Here is a 23,076-nt window from a genome sequence, read left to right as displayed (position 1 = left end):
AGCATGAGTGGGGGAGGAGCAGAGAGAGAGGGAGACACAGAATCCAAAGCAGGCTCCAGACTCTGAGCTGTCAGCACAGAGCCCAACGTGGGGCTCGAACCCACGAACCGTGAGGTCATGACCTGAGCCGAAGTCGGACGCTTAACCAACAGAGCCACCCAAGCGCCCCTAAAAAAAAATTTTAATGTTTATTTTTGAGGCCGAAAGCATGAGTGGGGGAGGGGCAGAGAGAGAGGGAGACACAGAATCTGAAGCCAACTCCAGGCCCGATGTGGGGCCGAACCCACGAACCAAATCTTGAGATCATGACCTGAGCTGAAATTGGATGGTGAACCAACTGAGCCACCCAAGTACCCCTGAAGTCTACACTTTTAAGATAAACTATTATCAGACCAAATCCAAAACTTAAAAACAAAGTTTAGATAATTAAAAATATATTGAACGTAAGTTTTATTTAAATGAATGGCATTCTATTATTTGGTCAGAATAAATTTATAAAGGCAGTTAGATTTTGGTTAAATCTTTTTTTGCTAGGGTAAAAATTTTCATTTCTGGAGTTGGAAAAGTTGGCAAACTACATGTTTAACCTGCAGACTACATGTTTAGATGACAAGCAAGCTATGTCTGGACTGAAAGTGCAATGCATAGGACAACATTGGTTATAAAAAGCAGTATCTGAGAATAGTGCTACAAATGTATTTGATATGATATGGTATAGAATACAAACTAAACTGATCAGTGGACTTTTTACAAAACATCTGTCTCAGAGGTACTGACTCCCTGGCCTATCCTCCTATCCCTGTGTAACTTTACCAAGCCACTGTAAAGTTTCCCTTACAATATTCCAGAAATTTCCGGCCTTTGATTTCTTTTGAACTTGTTGAAAAGGCTCCCCCTCATTCCCAGCAGTTTGAATAGTGTGAACAGCTGGATGATGCTGGGGTGAAAATGCTCCATAGCACTTCCCGTTTTCTCTCCTATTTTTTCCCTCTCTTAATTTCTTCACTAACGTTCCCACAGTTCTGCTTGTGATTTCGTCATTCACATGTTGTTATGCCGGTAGTTTCCTTTCAAGATTCGTAACAGGTATGTTAAACAATTAGTTTAAAAAATTGGGCAGGGGGAGAGATTTTTAACCTGTCTACGTTCTTTCAAGTTCATAAATCCTTGTGGCATACAAACCATATCTGTGATTAATAAGTCTTATCTTAAATGCTGGTAGTTGATTTGACTTGGAAGTAAAAGATGTGCAAAGGCCGAAGGGCTAGTTTAATAAGCTTCTTTTATTAAAAGGGTTTTATGATAGCTTAAATAATTGTGATATATGTGTATGTACATATACCCATTTTATTATACATTGTCCGTATAAAAATGACTGCAGAATTTCTTGGAAATACAATTTGAAGGTGATCTTAAATGATTGTGGTAGTTTGCACCGAGGGGTGGTTGTTGTAAACTACTCTATTTTTTAAGTATAATTAAGTGGTTTGGGGGTAAGAGTGTAGGGAGCAAGTCTTTGAAGTTTTCCACATACTAGATGAGTGCCGTATGTGTAAAGCAGGAACCAGAGTTTCTTAGAAATATTTTTCAATCTAACTGTGGAGGTTTCCAAGTCGAGTTCCATTCCACTGTGTAGAAAGTGCTGGCTGAGACACCTAAATTATTTTCTGAGCTACTGAAAGAATGCAGTGGTGTCAGACATATATCTCCCTAATAGTTCATAGATGCAAAAGTGGACACCAAATGTTACAGGACACCTAGTATGCGTGGACATAGAACTCTTTAGATAGCTTAGTAAGTTTAGTCTGTTTTCTCGCATTTTGCTTGATTTTAAAGTTTGGTTTTTTTAGGCTCAGCTAATTGGATCCCTTTTTTTTTTTTTTTTTTGTAAGAATACGTACTGATCTCCTTGAAGAATACCCTGACTATATGCTAAAGGACTTCACGTTTCTCCCTTTGCCATTATATCCCAGATACTACGTTTCTCTAGAAAGCTCCAAGACAGGAAGACTATTTAACCTTCTCTGCTTTTCAGATGAGTCCCCTCTCGTCCATCAGAAGCTAAGCAGGAACTCCTTCAACACCCTGTCAGTCTGCATCAAGTGTCCATCTTTAAAATGGAGGAGGGACACCTGGGTGGCTCAGTTGGTTAAGTGTCTTGACTCCTGATTGCGGCTCAGGTCATGATCTCACACTTCACAGAGAGATCAAGTCCTGAGTTGGGCTCTGCTCTGAGAGCCTCCTTGGGATTCTCTCCCCCTCTGTGCCTCTTCCCCGCTTTCGTGTGTGCTTTCTCTCAAAATAAATAAATAAACTTAAAAAAATAAAATAAAATGGAGGAAATAGTATATTCTGGTCAGAGGCCAGTCCTGACCCATGTGGTTTCAAGGACTTTGTTCCTTTAGTTCTACCTAACTCTTCTGTATTAGCCTTAATCCCTTCCTCCAGATTCTAATCCCGTTACTTTTTAAGTCTCCATCTCCCACCTTTTATCACTCACTGTACCTTATGTAACTCCTAGAACTCCTTTTATTTTCAGTGTATTCTGGGAATGTTCCCTTCTCTCTCTTACTCCAACTGTAACCTAGTCTGTCCCCTGATAATGCTACTTCCTTGCAGCTCTCTCAGTGGTAAATGTTTTCCCTTCTTGCACACATTTTACTACTAAACTGAGAGGTAGAGAAAGTGTCTTTGTTTTTCATTCACTTCTTAACCGTTATTTTCCAGAACTTCGATCTTTGACTCTCATGCCATCAAATTATACTACCCACTACCCCTCTTTATTTCAGTCATCTACTGACTTCCTGGGGAGGTGTTGGGATATTTGAGAAGAGAAGAAAAAGTAAGGAGGGTCATCTCCCTCCTTCCTTGAACACTTTATTAGCTTGGCTCAGTGTCCTCTTTTATTTCTGTCATAATTCTTGGAGATATCAGTGTCCGTGTAGAGCAGTGCTACTCAAAATGTCGTCTGGTCTGAACTGTTTGTTACTAGTGAGGATTATGATAAGGGGTTTGTGCCAGAATATAAATCACCTCTGTCACTAAATTCACTGTTTAGTCCAGCTGACTTTTTTTGCAGCAAGTCTTTTTTGATAAAGGAAGCAGCATGTTGATTTATAATCTGGCACAGGCTCCTCATGGTGTCGTGGTCTGGCTCTTTGAGGAACACTGGTATAAAAGATGTTCTGGCCTATTCCTTTCTTTCTTCTCCTCCAGTGATCTCATTTTTCACTCTAATTCAACCACATGTTCCCATTGTCATATCCTAGAATGCTTCGTCTTATACTAATTACTACCCCCTCCCCAATCTCATTTCTTTTTTTTTTTTTTTTTTAAGTTTATTCTGAGAGAGAGCAGGGGAGGGGCAGGGAGAGAGAGAGAGAATCCCAAGCAGGCTTAGTGCAGCCAGCACAGATCTGGATGTGGGGCCAAACTCTCTGAACCGTGAGATCATGACCTGAGCTAAAATCAAGAGTCAGGACACTTAACTGACTGGGCCAGGTGCCCCTCTCCAATCTCATTTCAAGTGCCCCACTGCCTTACTCCTCTAGGAAATACTTGAATTCCAGCAGCCCTTCAGCCCCACCAGAACCTATAATCTATATCCATCTAACCTTTTCAGGGTCCCTCACCCTCACTTACACCCACCTGAGATTTCGTATTGAATCATAATCACTTTCTTATATACACTTTCAACAACTTTGTCTCTCCCTGGCTTCATCCCCAGTGGTCCCCAGTCTGTTAGTTCGCTCTCTTTTATGATTGCATCTTTCTTTCCCTCTAACATTCCAACACCTTCTCCTCTATTCTTCCTCATCTAATACCCTTGCTTTCTATCTCACTAAGCATATTGAATGATTTAAAAAATTCCTGCATGCTCCCGTATCTGTGACTGTGCGCTTTACCTTCTCCATCACTGGATGAACTGTAGTGTTCCAAGACAACCAGTTCATTTGTATACTAGATCTCGTTCCCTTCTTGGTCTCAAGAATATTATCACTCTTGTCAGTCTCCCTTCTCCTGCATCATTGGTTTTTCCTTCTGTGCTGGCTCTTCCCATGAGCACACAAACATGATATTGCTTATCTCATTTTAAAACAATTTTTTCTTCCTGTCTCCCCTTTTATCCACCACCCACACAAAATAGCTGGAAACAATTGCTTTTATTCACTCTCCCTTTCTTTTGAACCCATACCAGGAAATCACCACGTTATAAATTAACAGTCCTCATCTCATTTAACCTATGAGTAGCATTTGGCACAGTTGCTTGAAACACTTTCTTCTTTGGCTTCTAGGCTACGATGTCTGCTAGCAGGTTTTCTTCCTGCCTTGCTGGTGGTTCCTTGTTAGTCTCCTTTGGGTTTTCTGTTCTCTCTCTGATCTCTTTATTGATGTGACTGAGAGTTTAGTCTTAAGACTTACTTTTTGTTGTCTAAATACACTCTCTAGTCTCATAGCTTTAAACAGATGGCATTTAATCTGTTTGCTTCTGACTTCCAAATTTACATCCCTAGCTTGGGTTTCTCTCCTAAACTTTAGATTCTAATACCCAGCTATTTTGAAAAAAAATTTTGGGGTGTCTAAGAAGTATCACAGACTTAACTTTTCTAGAAATGAGCTCTCAGTTTCCCCTAATGGCTGCTTCTCTTAGTTGTTTCTGAATGGAACTGTTATCTTTCCAGTTAACTCAGGCTTTTCTTTTTTTTTTAAAAATTTTTTAAATATATATATATATATATATATATATTTTTTTTTTTTGAAAGCATGCACGCACAAACGGGAGGGGCAGAAAGAGGGAGATACAGAATCCGAAGCAGGCAGGCTCCAGGCTCTGAGCTGTCAGCACAGAGCCCAACGTGGGGCTCAAACTCACAAACTGAGATCATGACCTGAGCTATAGTTGGATGCTCAACCGACTGAGCCACCCAGGCGACCCCCGCCCCCCACTTCTTTAAAAAAGATTTTTTAATGTTTATTTTTATTTTTGAGAGAGAGAGAGAGCGCGCGCCAGGTACTCAGACTTCTAATCATATTGTTCTTTTTCATTTTTTGGTGTTTATTTATTTTGAGAGAGAGACAGACAGAGAACTGCCAGCAGGCTCCATGCCATCAAAGCAGAGTGCAACACAGGGCTCGAACCCATGAATGGCGAGGTCATGATGTGAGCGGAAATCAGGAGTTGCACGCCTAACTGACTGAGCCTCCCAGGCAGCCCTAACCATATTGTTCTTGACTCCTGTTTCTCTAACACTCAGTATGGAAACCCTGTCTGTAAATCCTGTCTTTTCTCCCTTTAACAATATCTAAAATCTAACCGTTTCTAACCATAGCGGTACCGTTGTAATCATTTGCCTGGGTTACTGCAAAGGCTTCCTAACTGGTCTCCCTACTTACACCTTTGTTCTTCTAAAATATATCTTCAACACAGCAGCCAGAGGTAACCCTTACAAAGCAGTAGATATGTAACTTTTCTGTTCAGAAACCTCCAGGTGCTTACCCAGTAAAAGCACAAATCCCTCCGTGTCTGCACTCTCTTTATCACTTACTACGTTTGTCTTTATCTGTGCAGGCTGTTATGTTTTTCCTCCAACTGGTCAAGCATGATCCCATATCATGGCTCACTTCCTCATCTCCTTCAGGCTTTTTCTTGCTATGCTGTCTAAAATCACAGTCCTTCCCCATCTTCCTATCTCCTTTCTTGCTTTATGTTTCTCCATAGCCCTTGTCACTCTCTAACATAATATTTTGGTTTTTTTGATGTTTGTTTTCTTTTTTCTTAGCCTACTAGAATGTAAACTCCAGGAGGACAGGGATTTTTGTCTGTGTCCTTCACTGCTTTCTTCCTCCCAGTGCCTAGAGTCATACTACATGATAGATGATCAGTCAGTATGTGTTGAGTGAATCTTATCATCTCATTTAGATCATTCCCAGTAGCATACAGGTATATTCCAGACATTTGCAGAGATGCTTCCTTCTTGTCATTTATGGCTCATGTTTAGATACCACTTCTACATTGAGGTCTTTTCTGTCCGCTCATTTTCATTTTATCATATTCTATTCTTTTATTTGGTTGGTGGCACTTCATTATACTCTGAAATAACATTGTTTGCTTGTTTGTTCTTTCTTCCTCTCCTGATCTTGTCCTGATTTTATATCTCTGGTACTCAGAAGAATGTCTAGAAGTTATGGGTGCACAGTAAAGGCGTGTTGGCTGGGTGAATATTTTAGAAATGACACCCTTTGTTTTCCTCCGGCTAATGCCCCATTTATTTCTCTGCTCTATTTCATGGTGTGTCCATACCCTATGGACATGTCTGCACTTTTCACCTCCCATTCCAGTTCATGCTCTGCTTTCGTTTTTCCAGCGAATATGCTCTGCTGAGCTCCTGTTGGACCTGCATGTTGACCAACCATGTGGATACTTTTTAGCTTTAGTCTTGCCGGACCACCTAGCATTTGGTATTATGTATATATTTCTTTCTTCCTTCTGTAACACCTTCCTTCTACTCACCAGTAGAATTTTCTGTGGTGGTGGAAATGTTCTACATCTATGTTGCCCGCTGTGGTAGCCACCAGCTACATGTGGCTCTAGAGCATTTGAATATGGCAATATGAAAAACTAAATTTTTTATGAAAGTAAATGTAAATGTACATAACCGCATGTAACAAGTGGCTACCATATTGGACAGTGCAGTTCTAGAAACATTCTCCTCTTTTTTCCTACATTGCACTAAACTTAGTATCACAACTTAATTGCTCAACCCAAATATGTAGGACTCTTCTTTAATTCCACGTATCCTACTTTAATTCCTCTCATTTATTAGAACTAGTCCACCAACAGTCTATTGTTTCTACCTCCAAAGTATTTCTCCAGTGTAGCTATTTTTGTGCTTAGTGCTACGATCTGAGCTTAAGCTGCCACCATCTATTACCTGGACTATTTGCTATGGTTTCTTTACAGGTTCCCTTTTTTATTTCTTATTCTCTTTCAGTTGTTTTCCCATATAACCAAAACCAGCTTTAAAAACTCCATGAGATCTTGTTATTAACCAGCTTATGACCTTTCGTGGACTTTCAGTGGCACTTAGGAAAAAGAAATGCATTCCTTAACTGAAGGCTAGACAGCCCTACACAGTCTGGCTATTTTCAGCCTCATCTCATTGCATCCACTCTTTTCCCACTATAATTGAACCACTCTGGTCTCAAGGTTTAGTTCTTAAAGTGATCGGGTCTTCATGACTCTGGGCTTCTGTACATGTTATTTCTTGTTTCTGGAATGTTTCTGCTCTGCTCCTTACATGCTGGCTCTTTTGCATCCTTCTTCAAGTCTCAGCTTGAAAATTACCTTCAAGAAGGCTTTGTCCACTCTAAAACTTTCCATTTGTCCTTGTGTCATTCTACTCCCTTCTTCCACTTGTGACTTAGTGACATACACTTATCACTCTTTGTAATTATTTATTCACTTATTGTCTCCCTTCCGGTCAAGGATGCAAGGACCATATCTGCTTTAATTGCCACTGTATACCCAGAATCTATTACACGTCCTCGCGAGTAGCGGTTACATAAAAATTTGTTGAATAAATCTTTTTTTTTTTAATATGAAATTTTTTGTCAAATTGGTTTCCATATAACACCCAGTGCTCATCCCAACAGGTGCCCTCCTCAATGCCCATCACCCACCCTTCTCTCCCTCCCACCACCCATCAACCCTCAGTTCTCAGTTTTTAAGAGTCTCTTATGTTTTGGCTCCCTCCCTCTCTGACCTTTTTTTTTTTTTTTTTCCTTCCCCTCACCCATGGTCTTCTGTTTAGTTTCTCAGGATCCACATAAGAGTAAAAACATGTGGTATCTGTCTTTCTCTGTATGACTTATTTCACTTAGCATCACACTCTCCATTTCCATCCACGTTGCTACAAAAGGCCATATTTCATTCTTTCTCATTGCCACGTAGTATTTCATTGTGCATTTAAACCACAATTTCTTTATCTATTCATTAGTTGATGGACATTAAGTCTCTTTCCATAATTCGGCTATTGTTGAAAGTGCTGCTGTAAACATTGGGGTACAAGTGCCCCTATGCATCAGCACTCAATAAATGAAATCTATGCATACGTTGTATTCATGCCCTTGGTATTGCTATGTCCTTGAACTGTTGAGTAAATGAAGGAATTGTGGGAAAACTTGTGAAACAAAATCTTGATTAACAAATTGGCAAATTGAGAAAACAAAAAACAATATGCCAATGAGACATTGATATATACCTCCAGGTTATGACTCATTTACTGGTGTATTTTTGAACTTCGAACAGATTTAGAGCTATTATTCCTTGAAGGTTTTTTGTATTGAGATAATGAAAGTAGTCACATTTTGAAAATAAAAGCTTTCTAGCTCACTCTACCTTTTGTAATATTCTGCTATTCTTTCTAAATATAAGAGAGCCTCATGATTATGAAACTTGTTACTATGGTAAAGCTGTCAAAGGCAGCAAAAATGTCCTTCTGTTTGGGAGAGTAACATAAACTTGACATGTATGGTGGGGTATTGAAGGTTGCTGAAAGATTAAGTAATTAGAATCTGTAGTGTCTTAATGAATAGATGCTTCTTTAGGAGCTGGTTCTGGGGTTACTCTGTGGAGTCACATTTGTTTTAATTTAATTTGAGTTACTGACTAATGTTATATATATAAAACATTATACATATAACATTGTTATGCATGTAATAGCATGTTATATATAATAGAATTGGATCATATTTGTCTATAGCTGTAGCTCTTCTTTGGGGGTATCAGTGTCAGCAACATGTATGACGCTTCAAACAAATTAAAAATTGCAATGCCAGGGTCCTATCCCAGTTCTACTGGGATAGAGAACCATGGGGATGGAGCAGAGTCCTCTTGTTTTTTAAATTTCCAGGTAAGAACCATTGGAAGGATCTGGTAGTCAGTTTAAAGGGTCCTTCAAACAAAGTTGGAGATCTTTATAGTAAAAAAAGATTTTTAAAGGTATGCATATATTGAGGCTTAATTCTGGTTTAGTCCATACCCAGTCTTAATGGCCTAAATTGGTTTTCCTAAATAAATGGTCTTGTGGCCTTCATATGTCATTTGGTCCAGTTTTGTTTTTACACAACCTGTTTCTGAAGATACAGGCAAAAACTGTGTGTGACCTCTCAAGTAACCTGTTAACTCACTTAAAAACCCTTTCTGTTATGGGTCTTCACATTTAGGTTTAATGTACTTAATTAAAATGTAAACTCACTTGCCTTTGGTTTGTTGCCAGTGAAAGTATGTAATAAATGAGGGGATGGTCAACTTCTGTCCTCCACCTGTTTCTGTATGGCCTGAGAACTAAGAATACGTTTTATATTTTTTAATGACTGATTAAAAAGTCAAGGATAAGATCTCTTGACATGTGAAATTATGGGAAATAGCAGATTTGCAATTTCCAGGAGTAAAGTTTTATTCAGGTACAGCCATGCTTGTTCATGTGCATATTGTCTGTGGTTGCTTTCACACTACAAGAGAATTGAGTAGCTGTGACAGTTTTTTATTTTAATTTTTATTGTTGAAGTATAGTTGACACACAGTGTTGTATTAGTTTCATGTGTACCACGTAGTGACTTGACTGCTCATCATGATAAACAGTTGCCACTTATCACTATACAGTGCTATTACAATATTATTGACTGTGTTCCCAATGTCGTATTTTTCATCTCTGTGACGTATTTGTCTTATGACTGGGAGTTTGTACCTCTGAATCCCCTTCACCTATTTCACCCATTCCCCCACCTCTTCACTGTGGCAACCACTAGTTCTCTGTATTGATGAGTCTTTCTGGCTTTTTGTTCTTTTTTTTTTTTTTTTTTTAGATTCCACATACAAGTGAAATCATATGGTATTTATTTTTCTTTATCTGACTTCACTTAGCATAATAATACCCTCTAGGGCCCTCCATGTTGTCATGAATGGCAAGATTCCTTTTTTTTTTAATTTTTTTTTTAGTGGCTGAGTGGTATCCCATTGTGTATATGTATACCACATCTTTATCCATTCATCTGTGGATGAACATTTAGGTTGCTTCCATATCTTGGCTATTATAAATAATGCTGCAATAAACATGGGGTGCATATATCTTTTCCAATTAGTGTTTTTGGGTTTTTTTGGGTACACACCTAGTTGTGGAGTTACTGGATCATATAGTATTTCTATTTTTCATTTTTTGAGGAACCTCCGTACTGTTTTCTACAGTGGTTCCACCAATTTCCACTCTCACTGACAGTGCACAAGGATTCTCTTTTCTCCACATCCTTGCTAGCTCTTGTTATTTCTTGTCATTTTGATATTAGCCATTCTGAGTTGTGTGAGGTGATATCACATTGTGGTTTTGATTTGCATTTCCCTGATTATTAGTGGTGTTGAGCATCTTTTAATGTGTCTTTTGGCCATCTGTAGGTCTTCTTTTGAAAAATGTTTATTCAGGTCCTCTGTCCAGTTTTAATTGGATTGTTTGGGTGTTTTGGTGTTGAGTTGTATAAGATGCTAACCCTTTATCAGTATATCATTTGCAGGTACCTTCTTCCATTCATTATGTTGCCTTTTCATTTTGTTGATGGTTTCCTTTGCTGTGCAGAGCTTTTTATTTTGGTGTACTCCCATCTTATGGCCCACAAAGCCTAAAGTAATTACTGTCTGGCCCTTTACAGAACAAGTTTGTTGACCTCTGTTTCAGATGAGATATGTTCTTTCATAAATGAATATTTCATGTTTTTAAAGGAATTTAAGAAGTCTCATAGGTTGTACATAATTGTTTGTTGGCTGTCTAAGCCTTTGTATTACATTTTATTCTACTGTCTAGTTTTTGAACATCTTTCTTATTGGCACATTTAGTCTGCCAAATACCTAAAAGCTTATTACATGCTAAGCACTTTGGATACAGTGTGCAACTAAAGGGCCCCAGCCCTCACAGGGTTCACACATTGAACTTTTTTTCTTATTTTTTTAAAGGTCTGTGTGCTGGTATGGTGGAAAAGGGAGACTCCTACAAGTGAAAAAGAGGAAGGTTATTGCTGAGGGATAGAAAGCATTGCATTAAATAAATTACTCCTAGAAGTCATTGACTCCCTGCCATTAATTCTTCCTATAGTCAGAGCCTAGAGATCAACATGTAGAAACTCTCTCGAAATAACTCTTCCATCTCCTTGGCATGATACACTCGTGTTTGATTGCATTTTCTTGTCAGCAGTAGTGCTGTCTGGCTAGGCACATAGTCAAAGTATGAAGTATATAGTGATTCACATCTTAGATTGATCTTTTTCTGTAGTCGCTGTTCAAAGAATATAGTTCTTTTTGTTAACCTTTCTCTTGAATTGATCTGTAACATTGTTAAATACTAATTGTCTTTAACTTTGGGGTGCGAGTGGGATATGTGATTTGATTAAAAGGGCACATGACTCTGAGCTTAAATGTAAGACCTGGATTTCAATTTTAACGGAGCAACTATGCTCATATTAACGGCTGCTAGTCAGACTTTTAATCTAATAATTTGGGGAGTGTTGTCTACTTACAAGGTTGCTGGGAAAATTCAATGAAATAACATTAGGCTCAGAACTAAAGTTACTAAGCATTTAATAATGGTACATTGTTAAATACATCAAGGGCAAAATTAGATGTTTACCTGATGTTACGAGGCTGCATCCTCAAATTATGCTGTAAAATATATTATTTAAAATAAGTCCACAAAACTTGGCGCATTACATTGTGATGCAGTTGATTCTTAGAATAGTACCACTTTAGTAGAACAAGAAATGAATGAAAATCTCTATGAAATTACTAAAAAATAGGAAAACTATTGATATAATTAAATAAAATGTTATTTGTCTAAGTATTTAAAAACTGCAGTGAGTTTGATCTCCTTGCTTTTGGAAAACATTATTATCCAAAGAATATGTCCTTTTTTTTTTTTTTTAAGCAATTTGTTCTTGCCTTGAGGTACTAAACGGTTGCTGAGAAGTTACCATCTTTCCTTTGCAGAAAGTCTATTTTATGGGCCACTTAGCTTTTATGCTTAGAAACATTTCCTTAATGCTGTGTATCACTGGGTAACACACATTGGAGCTAAATGATTTATTTTCTTGGAGACATATAATTATTTTAAAGCTTATTTATTTTGAAAGAGAGAGAGTACGTGTGCGCGCACGTGCACGGGAGCAGGGGAGGGACGGAGAGAGGGAGGGAGGGAGAGCCTGATTCAGGGCTCCATCTCACAAAATCCATGAGCTGAAATAGGACGCTCAACCGACTGAGTCACCCAGGCACTGTGGAAAAGTATCATTTCTAATACTAATGTATTTAAAAAAATTTTTTTAATGTTTATTTTTGAGAGAGAGACAGTATGAGCCGGGGAAGACAGAGAGAGAGAGAGACAGAATCTGAAGCAGGCTCCAGGCTCTGAGCCCATGCGGGACTCAAACTCACAAGCTGTGAGATCATGACCTATGTGGAAGTCAGATGCTTAACTGACTGAGCTACCCAGGTGCCCCAGATACAAATGTATTTTTTACATGCATTTAATTCTGGGAATGTATGCAAAAATGTCATAAAATGTGCAAATGCTTTGCATATTAGATATGTGGGTTTTTTTTCTGTGTCTTTTTTCATTCATTTTAAAGGCTACATAGTTATCCACTACTGCATCTCACCTGGATGATTTACCACTTACAGTAGCTTCCTTATTGGTGTCCCTGCTTTTCTTTGGCCCCTCACCATCTTTTTTTCCATACACACACTTAGAATGAACTCTGGAAAGACTACATCATAGTACATGTGTACCTCTAGTGGCTTCCTAGTGCACTTTGGATTTTATTCTATATCCTTGTTGATCTGGTCCTTTCTCTTTTCATAGTTCCCTGATTTCTTGTTACACTGGTGACTTTTTAGTACCTTTACCAAACAGCTCATACCTTCCTTTTCACTTTTTTTCTGCATGAAGTGTTCTGCCCCATCTTAAGCTGGCTCGTTCCTCCTCCTCTGCTGAAATGTTCCTGTCATCCCATGCTTACCTAGAATAGCCCTTCTCCACCATTCACTCTCTTCTCACCTTGTTTATTTCTTTCACAGAAGTTCTCTTTAAATTGTTTTGTTTTTATTGCTTAACTATCTAGTAGCCGAATCCAGGCTTTACTGGATGTACAAGCTTGAGTCTCAGACTCTGGTATTCACTCTTACTGCAATGCCAGTAACATGAAAGGTGTTACATGTTTGTTCGGCGAGTGGATAAATTATTGTTCATTCATTGCCTTGTTGATGAGCATTTGGGTAATTTCCAGTTTTTTTCTATGAATGCTTCATTGTGCAGACCTCTTGGCATTCTTCTGTGAATATTGCTACAAATTATGTTTCTATTATAAAAATGGAATTTTAAAGTCAGAGGTTATTTACACATATTTAATGGGTAGTGCCAACCTACCCTCCAAAAAGTTTCTGGTAGTTGAACTACAGTTGATTCTTGAATAATGTGGGGATTAGGGGCACCGGTTCCCATGTAGTCCCAAGTCTGCATAAAACTTTGACTCCTCCAAAACTTAATGGCTAGTAGCCTACTGTTGATAGAGAAAAAAGCCTTAGCAATAGCATAAACAGGATTAAAACATTTTTTTGTGTGTGTTGTATGTATTAAGTACTGTATCCTTACCACAAAGTAAGCTAGAGAAAAGAAAATGTTAAAATCATAAGGGAAAATACATTTATTATAGTACTGTACTATAAAAAAACAAAAACAAATGTATTCAAGAAACAAATGTTGACCAGGATGTGGAGAAAAAGGAACCCTCTTACACTGTTGGTGGCAATGCAAATTGGTGCAGCCACTGTGGGAAACAGTATGGAGGTTTCTCAAAAAATTTGAAGTAGAATTACCCTGTGATCCAGTAATTCCACTTCTGGATCTGTATGTACCCAAAGAATACAGAAACACTAATTTGAAAAGGTACATGCACCCTTACGTTTATTGCAGCATTATTTACAATACCTAAAGTATGGAAGCAGCCTTAAGTGTCCATCGATAGATGAATGGATAAAGAAGATATAGTGGGTTGTGCGTATGTATCTATACCTATACCTATACCTATACCTATACCTATACCTATACCTATACCTATACATCTATATTTATGTCAGATCCATAAGGATATAGAATAAAATCCAAAGTGCACTAGGAAGCCACTATAGGTGCGTGTACTATGATTTAGGCTTTTCAGAGTTCACTCTAGTGTATGTTTGGAGAAAAAAAAAGATGGTGAGGGGGCCAAAAGTATACACACACACACACACACACACACACACACACACAGTGGAATATTATTTAACTGTAACAAGGAATGAAGTCTTGCCATTTGCAACAACATGAACAGAGCCAGGCAGCATGATGTTAAGTGAAATAAATCTGTCGAAGACAAGTAACATATGATTCCACTCATACGGAGTTTAAAAAGCCAAACATGAGCAAAGGAAAAAAGAGAGGCAAAACAAGAAACACTCTTAACTGAGAACAAACTGAGGGTTGAATGGGAGGTGGGGGAGAGGAGAAAGTGGGTGATGGGCATTGAGGAGGGTACTTGTTGGGAACAGCACTGGGTGTTGTATGGAAACCAATTTGACAGTAAATTATATTTAAAAAAGAAAAACAGACTCAACTATAAAGAACAAACTGATGGTTACCAAAGGGAGGTGCTTGCGTGGGGTTGAAATTAGGGATGGGGATTAAAGAGTATACTTAATCATGATGAAAAAAAAATCACGTGAAGTGCAGCCGCGCATTTCGAACCCTTGTTCCAGGGTCAACTGTATCGTCTTAGCAGTCGATATTATTAATCTTTTAAATCTGCTGGGCTGATATGCAAAAAATGAATGAGTTTAAATTCTTTTGTGTATTTATTGCTTACTTTGTATTTTTCCTTTGAAATGATGGTTTCTGCCCTTTCCCTGATTTTTTTTTTATTGATTTGTCTTTAGTTCTCTGTGTACCAAGGATATTAGCCTTAACTAAGAGAAAACCAACAATATCTTTATATAGTACAAAACGATTTTCCAGCCAAGAAAAAAATAATTACATTTAATTTTGTATGTACTTTGTTTTTATTGTTGCTTTTATGCATGAGATCTTTTTGTGATTATGATTTTCTAACCTATTTGTACATAGGAAAGTAGTTTGTACATAATGGTCACTTTTTATTAACAATTTAGTTTAACCGTGAACTGTTTTCTGTGCAGTATTATCACTGTGTAACTTAAAAGAGTTGTAAAAGTGTCTCTAGAATGTTAGTTAACAAAGAATGTCCTCAGTTTAAAAGGATTTCGCTAATCATCATTTTATGAACTTAAGAGGAACAGGATTTTCAGTTTCAAGATGTAGTGGAAACAGATCCTCCCACATAGCTGCAGTCTCTAGCCTTCTAAAATAGATTTGTAGCCTATTGAGCTACTGTGACTGCTGCCTCTTCAAGGAGACGGGAGTATTTTATCCTCACTTTTGGTACTTGAATTGTAAGGTTTAGCTAATGGTGTGACAGAAGTGTACATGAAACATTTGTGTCTTTTATGGATAGTTCCATTTTAATTGTTAGAAAGGTACAAAGATTTTCTTATATTTTAAAATCATATTTGGGGTTTAAATTACTTTACCTGAGATGCTGATGTAGAACTATTTCCTTATTTTATTTTCAGTCAATTATTCTTGCTACGCACAGTATAGAGAATAATGTAACAAACAGCCATGCACTCAGGGGTGGCCTAGATATTAAGAGGTGTATGTAATTTTGCCGTATTTATTTTATCTTAAAAAAATGCAAAAGAGTTGAAGCCATCTTTAATACCCTTCTTTCTTGATTCCCTTTGTGCCCAGGTGTTTAGAAGCTGGCATGTAATCTTTGTACTTTTACCACATAAACAGTATTAAACATTTTGTTTAACTTAGCTGGCATAAAATTATATTTGGAAATTATAAAAATGTGCCTGTGTAGATAGATAAAGCCTGTTTATTGTGTACTTTGAAATAACTGTGTTTTAAAATATCAGTGTTTTCAGTTGCTTAGAGTACTGTAGGCTGAAGAAAAACCATCTGCTTTTTGTAGTGACTTGATCTTAGAGTGAATAAAGTAAAAGTTTGTTTTAAAACATTCTCTTTTTTTTTTTTTCTGGAGTATCAAGACTATTTTAGGATTATGTTACTGACCAGAGATTATGTATGAAGGTACTCATTGGTGACAGTAAGGATATATCATAAGTGTAAAGGATATTACCATTATCACATTATTTTAAGTAGTGAAATCATATTCTCAGACACACATGATAGGCCTAAATATGCTGTATCAGTGATTATTCAAGGAACTTCTTATATATAACATATACATGTACCCTATGAAAATTTAAAAGGACTACCTCTAGAACCTGGCAAGGGGCACATGAGTGGCTCAGTTGACTGAGCATCTGACTCTTGATTTTGGTTCAGGTCATAGTCTTGTGGTTTGTGAGTTTGAGCCCTGCATTGGACTCTGTGCTGACAGTGGGGAGCATGCTTGGGATTCTCTCTCTCTCTCTCTCTCTCTCTCTCTCTCTCAAAATTAAAAAAAAATTTTTTTTAAAGAATCTGGCAAGCCAAGAAGGCTGTACACGTGGCAAAAAAAAGGGTTTTTTGAGTATTTAATCTCAGAATTTAGAGAAACTTACAGGGTGGGGTAATGTGTATATTACATGGGAGGACATAGCTGCTACAGGATGTCCTGAGGTAACAGTTGATGCTGCTCCACCTCTGTAGGCTGGCCTCTCATACGGGGCCTTCTCTGAAAATTGTATCAGTTTATGCTCCATCAGTCTTTTGGAGCTGTGTATCAGAGGCCCTAAAAGTTTTTACCCTTTTAGCAGTCCTCATGTGGAAGGGAAGTGGAAGAAGCTAAAGAGAATTATTTATATGCAAACGTGTTTGTTCAGCATTGTTTGAGTAGCAAACTAAATGGGGGAGGACAAACTAAATATTCAAGAATGGGAGATTTGGCTAATTATAGTACAGATATATGATACAAATGAAAACACTTTTAGGCATCTACAATAAGGAGTAAGGAGTTGATTTATATATATACATGCATATATATACATATATAGTGTCTACAGTAAGGAATAAGAAATTGATTTATATATGTGTGTGTGTATACCTTTTTTAAGTTTATGGGGGGCAGGAGGAAGGGGAAGAGAGAGGGAGAGAGAATCTCATACAGATTCTGCTCTGTCAACACAGAGCCCGATGCGTGGGGCTCGATCCCATGAACCGTGAGACAATGACCTGAGCTGAAATCAAGAATCAGACGCTTAACTGACTGAGCCACCCACACGCTTCTGATTATTTATATTTTTATAATAAAAGCATACTTAATAGTAAATTTAATAAAATACCGAATATACCAAAATGTCATTAATTGTGGGAATGACAAAGAAAAATATTTTGCACTAAGCATATATTACTTTATAGGTAGGGTAGAAGATAGAGAAGACCATAAAATGAAGGAAGGAAGGCGATCATTTGGGAAGTGTCCTAATTTTTCCCAGTTCATATTTCTTCCAATAGCCATTTACACCTATGTATTTAAAGTAATAGCAAGGGCATCAATATTAGGAATTTTGGAGGAGCAGAGGTGTCACTAGATATTTATATTCTATTGACCAGTGTAGGAAGACTCCTCTCAGAATATACACAGACACAGCTGAGGAGTAAAAGTAGAAAAGTAACTAGATTGAGTTGTGACTTAAAACTGTTAGTGATAAGGGGCGCCTGGGTGGCTCAGTGGGTTAACTGTCCAACTTCAGCTCTGGTCATGATCTCAACCGCTTGTGGGTTCAAGCCCTGAGACGGGCTGTGTGCTGACAGCTCAGAGCCTGGAACCTGCTTCAGATTCTGTGTCTCCCTCTCTCTGCCCCTCCCCTGCTCACGCTCTCTTTCTGTCAAAAATAAATAAATGTTAAAAAAAAAAACAAAAAAAAAAAACATTAGTGATAAATGAAAAGTGCCTAAACAGAAGATTTGAGGAGAGTATAAATTTTGTGAATGGCAAGATATTAGTAGTGACAAGAAAAATGCGTATGTATGTGCTTTTAGATTTACAAAACAAATTTTACTTAGAAATGTTTTTAATCCTTGAGGATTTTTTTTATAAGTTTATCATGCTCCTGAAATAGAGTTGGGTTTTCTTACTTTAAAACAGAGTAAGTGATTGGTTTTTGTTCTTTTAGTACAGGTTACTGGAAAGTGAATTGTTAGCATGAATGGCCAGTATAAAACTGGTTTTATAATAGATCTGCTTTATTTTTATATAGCAAAGTTACTCCTAGTTAGTAATACTCAAATTTTTGAAATCTAGGGTAATTAAGATAATTTGTCCTAATAGGAACTGGAGAAGTAAACTTCAGCGTGAGACCTCTATCATGTCAAGAATTCTCACATTGACTTTGACAGAAGGCCATTTAAAGTACACAGGGTGAAGTAGAGGCTCCAATTCACTCATTGTGAACTGGATGGAGTAGCAGCCTTATTGAGGCTGATCTTCTATAGTAATGTTTTGGTATGCAAGAAAATATCCTTTTCATAGCCACCTGATGAACTACTACTAGTAATAATAATGTATATAGTTTACTTTAAAATTATTCTGTGGGTGGGCACAAATACTGCCTGATGTTAACAGTTGTTAAGTATAGGTAATGTGGGTGTTCATTATACAGTTGTGTCTACTTTCCTGCATATTTGAAAATTTTCCTAATAAGAAAAAAGAAAAACCTAGAATACTTAAGTAGTCCTATTAAAAAAGTTGAAGGAAAAATTACTCATAGTAACACTTTGGATAAGATATGGATCAGAATGAACTTTTCACCTAGATAGAAATTATTGTATATAAAGAGTGTACATTTTTTTCTAAGTCTTTACAGATTTTAAATCAGAAGTAGCAAGATAAATTTTGAGGTGTTCTTTACAAATTATATAACTGGAAAGAATATATGTTTAACAAAAAGAAAAAATAAAAGGGTGCAGGCGTCCATTACCTCACTAAACTGGATAAATTGGCGATCCTGGCAACCCTCTTTCTTTGTCAAAGTACCACTTGGTGGGGATGAAGCTGGCAGGACACAGAGCATCCTAAAGTATTCTGTAGTTTGTGATCACTGCATTTGGGAACTTCTAGTACTTCATAACTTGTTAGCATTATCTTCCCTTTATCTTGAGTTGGTATTAATGGGCTTTTCCCCATTTTTGTTTCTCCTAATTCTTTTTGAAATGCCTATTAGTTGGTGCCCTGATCCCCTAGATGATCATCTTGTTTCTTCTATTTTGTATTTTGAATATCTTTCTCCTTTATGTTCTAGGAGTTTTTCTCAACTTTGGTTATCTAGTGAGCTTTTAATTTATTATTTCCAATCTTTATGAGGGTAGTAAATTGAAACATTCTGTTTCCATCCCCCCACCCTTACCCCTATTTTAAAATCCTGTGTTTCTCTGGAATCCTCGTTTTTTCTGTTACTTCTTTCTTGAACTTTTTCCTTTGCTCTTGAAGGCTTTCCAGATGTGTTTGGTAAGCTTTGGTTGATTGGGAGCTTTAGGATTGGACCCCTAATGATTGACAGGGTGTAGTGGAGGGAGCCAATCCTTGGGCTGAAAGTTCTGTCCAGAAGAAGAATGAGGAAGGCTTTCCTTTTGGGCAGAACTCTGGCCTAGATCTCTTTGGACAGTATATTCAGTTTCTTTAGTGAATAGTTCTCATAGTTTTGGTAAATTTGGGTTCATCTGCAGTGTAATGTAGGAGGTGAGTTGATATATACTGTTGCTTATGTAGATCCCCATTTTCATTCCTATTTTTTACTTCTCAACCTGCTGGATTGATACTTGGCCTCCTTTACGACATAGGATTGTAGACTCACTGTTATGTATGCTGCATAAATTTTAAAGTATATAAAAATAATAGTATTGAGGAATCCTCAACATATAAATAGATATTGTAAGTTTGGAGTATGAACTTGCTTTTTCCATAAAATCATTATAAATTGTGGTCAAACTACAGGTCATCCCATATAAACAGATTTTACACAATAACATGGCTAAATATTTTGCCTTTGCATCAACAACAAGGAAACAATACTGTAAATATTTTTTTCCTTGAAGCCATGTACACTTGAACGTTGAACAACACCGACCCCCTACACAGTCAAAAATCTGTGAATAACTTTTGACTTGCCAAAAACTTAGCTACTGGTAGTAGCTTTTTGTTGGACCAGAAGCCTTACCAGTAACTATACAGCTGATTTACACATATTTTGTATGTGTATTATAGTGACTAGTTGGTTTCTGAGCCCTGTGGCATTGGCCAAAGGAAGAGCCCAATGTAGAACTTGTTTTAAGTTGCCTTTCCCGGAAGTAAACTGGAAACTGGAGTGGAGAACTCAGTTTCCAGAGAGGTGGAAAAATGTAAGCTAAAACACAGCATCAGTGAACAGAAACCTTGGGTATTTCTCAGTGTGGTCTGTAGATCGCTTGTGCATCCTAGAATATTCATTAAAAATTCAGGTTTCTATGCCCCACTCTAGTCCTATTGAATCAAAACATTGAACACACATAATCCTGCTTAGTATCTTAAAAGATTCGTATTGACAGGAATCACCTTCATTTTCTGTCCTTCATTTTGCATTGTACAAAGATTGTCAGTTGTTTCTACCGTGGAACTAACACAGTTGTATCCACAGCTCTTGTCATCTTTACATGTCAAGTGACCTTTGTGGTTCTAAAAATCTAGTACTGGAAGAGCAATTTTAGGAATAATTAACACATGCTTCCTTTACATAGAGCAAATAGGACTTTAGAAGGTAGTTTCCAACTTTCATTAAACATATTTAAACTCTGTTTTATGGTGATAGAATACACAGTTCACACGTAAATATTTTAGTCCATGTCTTTAGGTGTTGGTAAACCATTATGTTAATTTGTAGTGCAAGATAAACTTGTTTAGGGGAATATGGTGTTGTAAAGGAAGTTTTGTTATTAGGAATATCTAGTGGCCATGAGCCTTCAAACGGTTCTCATTTGCAATTAGTTTCCTATGTGATTCAGTGTTTTCCTGAATGTTACACAGTAAAGCCAAAATGCAAAGATGCTAAGATTTTTATGTATATGATTAAGTTTTTCATACTGATAAAACATTACTCCAGTGAGTAATACTTCTGTTTATAATACATCATTGCTATAAATTTGAACTAGAAAAAATTTACTAAAAAGATTCTTTTTGTGTTGCAAACTTTCATTTGAAAAGTAATTTTACTTCTCAGTAAAAGATCTAAAATCCAGTGTTCTGATCCATTTGCTTTATAAAGGTATTTTATGTGGCATTGTATTGTATCAGTAAAGAAAAACCATTTAATGAAAATTTGGTCTTTTTTAAAATCACTGTCCAAAAAGATCTATGAGTTTTTCAGTGAAAGAAGTTAAAAAGGGAGAACGCTTTTGGGAACTCAAGGAGGAATTGATTTTGAATACTTTTTTTCCCCCACCTTGGCTTTCACTATAAATTTTCTTCATCTGCATCAATAATTGTGCTTTTTGACATCCTGAATAACTATAATTTGTATTCCTACTTAAAAAGAGGTGCTTGTTAAAGAGGAGTTTTTACTTGGAGTTTTCACCAATGATGGAGCTGTGGTTGAGGTGTATAGAGGAGACCGTGGGGTTTGGGTTTCACGATCACATGGTAAAAGGGGTTGCGGCTATTTATGGATGTGGTCCGTAGTATTTATCAGCCCATCGTAGTGGCTTAAAAATACTAAAAACAAGCAAATTTTAAATCCTAATGACTTGATTAACTCTTTTAGGGTATCTGAAGCACACCATACACCGGTTTTGAAAATCCTGTGTGGGCAATGGCTACCCAAGGTTTGTATCACAAGTCTTTAGTTACTGAATTGGGGCTCTGCTTCATTGCCATTAACCCAGTCTGGCTCAGATCCCCCTGCTTTACTCTCTCCCTGCTTACTTGTCAGGCTACCTTTTGCTCCATTTTCTGCTCACTCCTCCTAATGGCTTGGTGAAATAGCAAACAAGCCACCAGCAGGAATCTAGTCTGGATGACTGCTTCTGGAGACTGGATGCAGTACCATTCTTCCACTAATTCAGTGAGTAACTGTTAGGTGGTTCCCTAAGAGTGTAGATATTTCCTCACTGAGCTAATCCTGGCTATCATTGTTATTCTTGGCTGTCTTCCACATTTGACTATTTCTAACAATATTTCAGTGGGTCGTATCCCAGATTTTTTAATGAAGATAACATTTCCTTGGCAGTAATGCGAATGCTGTTGGATTTTTCTAGCTGATCTGATGGAACTGGACATGGCCATGGAGCCAGACAGAAAAGCAGCTGTCAGTCACTGGCAGCAACAGTCTTACCTGGACTCTGGAATCCATTCTGGTGCCACCACCACAGCCCCTTCTCTGAGTGGTAAAGGCAATCCTGAGGAAGAGGATGTGGATACCACCCAAGTCCTGTACGAGTGGGAACAGGGGTTTTCTCAGTCCTTCACTCAAGAACAAGTGGCTGGTAAGGGCGTTACATTACTGCCTTACTGAAAGTCAGAATGCAGTTTTGAGAACTCTTCTTACAGAAGTTGGTGTGTAAGTTTAAGTGGTGTCAAGAAAGGGGGGCGGTGGCAGTGTTACCTTCAGGTAACATTTCGGTAATACGTTTGGTGTAGCACGTGTTCAGCACAATGCTGAATTGGGAATAACGGGTGTTGAATTTATCTTTTCCAGATATTGATGGTCAGTATGCAATGACGCGAGCTCAGAGAGTGCGAGCTGCTATGTTCCCTGAGACTTTAGACGAGGGCATGCAGATCCCATCCACACAGTTCGATGCTGCTCACCCTACTAACGTCCAGCGTTTGGCTGAACCATCACAGATGCTGAAACACGCAGTTGTAAATTTGATTAACTATCAAGATGATGCAGAACTTGCCACACGTGCAATCCCCGAACTGACAAAACTGCTAAACGATGAGGATCAG

At 37.6% G+C, this 23,076-nt stretch overlaps 1 protein-coding gene across 4 annotated transcripts in view; it reads left to right on the top strand.

The window, feature by feature from the left end:
• CTNNB1 (catenin beta 1) overlaps positions 1 to 23,076 on the top strand; it is a 40,803-nt gene that overhangs the window by 5,753 nt on the left and 11,974 nt on the right. For 3 of the 4 annotated variants that reach the window (XM_043595670.1, XM_043595669.1, XM_043595667.1), the window contains exons 2-4: positions 21,890 to 21,950; positions 22,383 to 22,610; positions 22,823 to 23,076. In XM_043595670.1, coding sequence (XP_043451605.1) covers positions 21,938 to 21,950; positions 22,383 to 22,610; positions 22,823 to 23,076 — 495 coding nt within the window. In that variant the 5' untranslated portion in view covers positions 21,890 to 21,937. Of the gene's footprint in view, positions 1 to 1,020; positions 1,087 to 21,889; positions 21,951 to 22,382; positions 22,611 to 22,822 lie in introns of all 4 variants that reach the window. The other variant, XM_043595671.1, reaches the window with a different exon arrangement.

This window comes from Prionailurus bengalensis, chromosome C2 (assembly GCF_016509475.1).
Source record: "Prionailurus bengalensis isolate Pbe53 chromosome C2, Fcat_Pben_1.1_paternal_pri, whole genome shotgun sequence".
Taxonomy (NCBI): Eukaryota; Metazoa; Chordata; class Mammalia; order Carnivora; family Felidae; genus Prionailurus; species Prionailurus bengalensis.
This window is presented reverse-complemented; position numbering and strand designations above follow the sequence as displayed.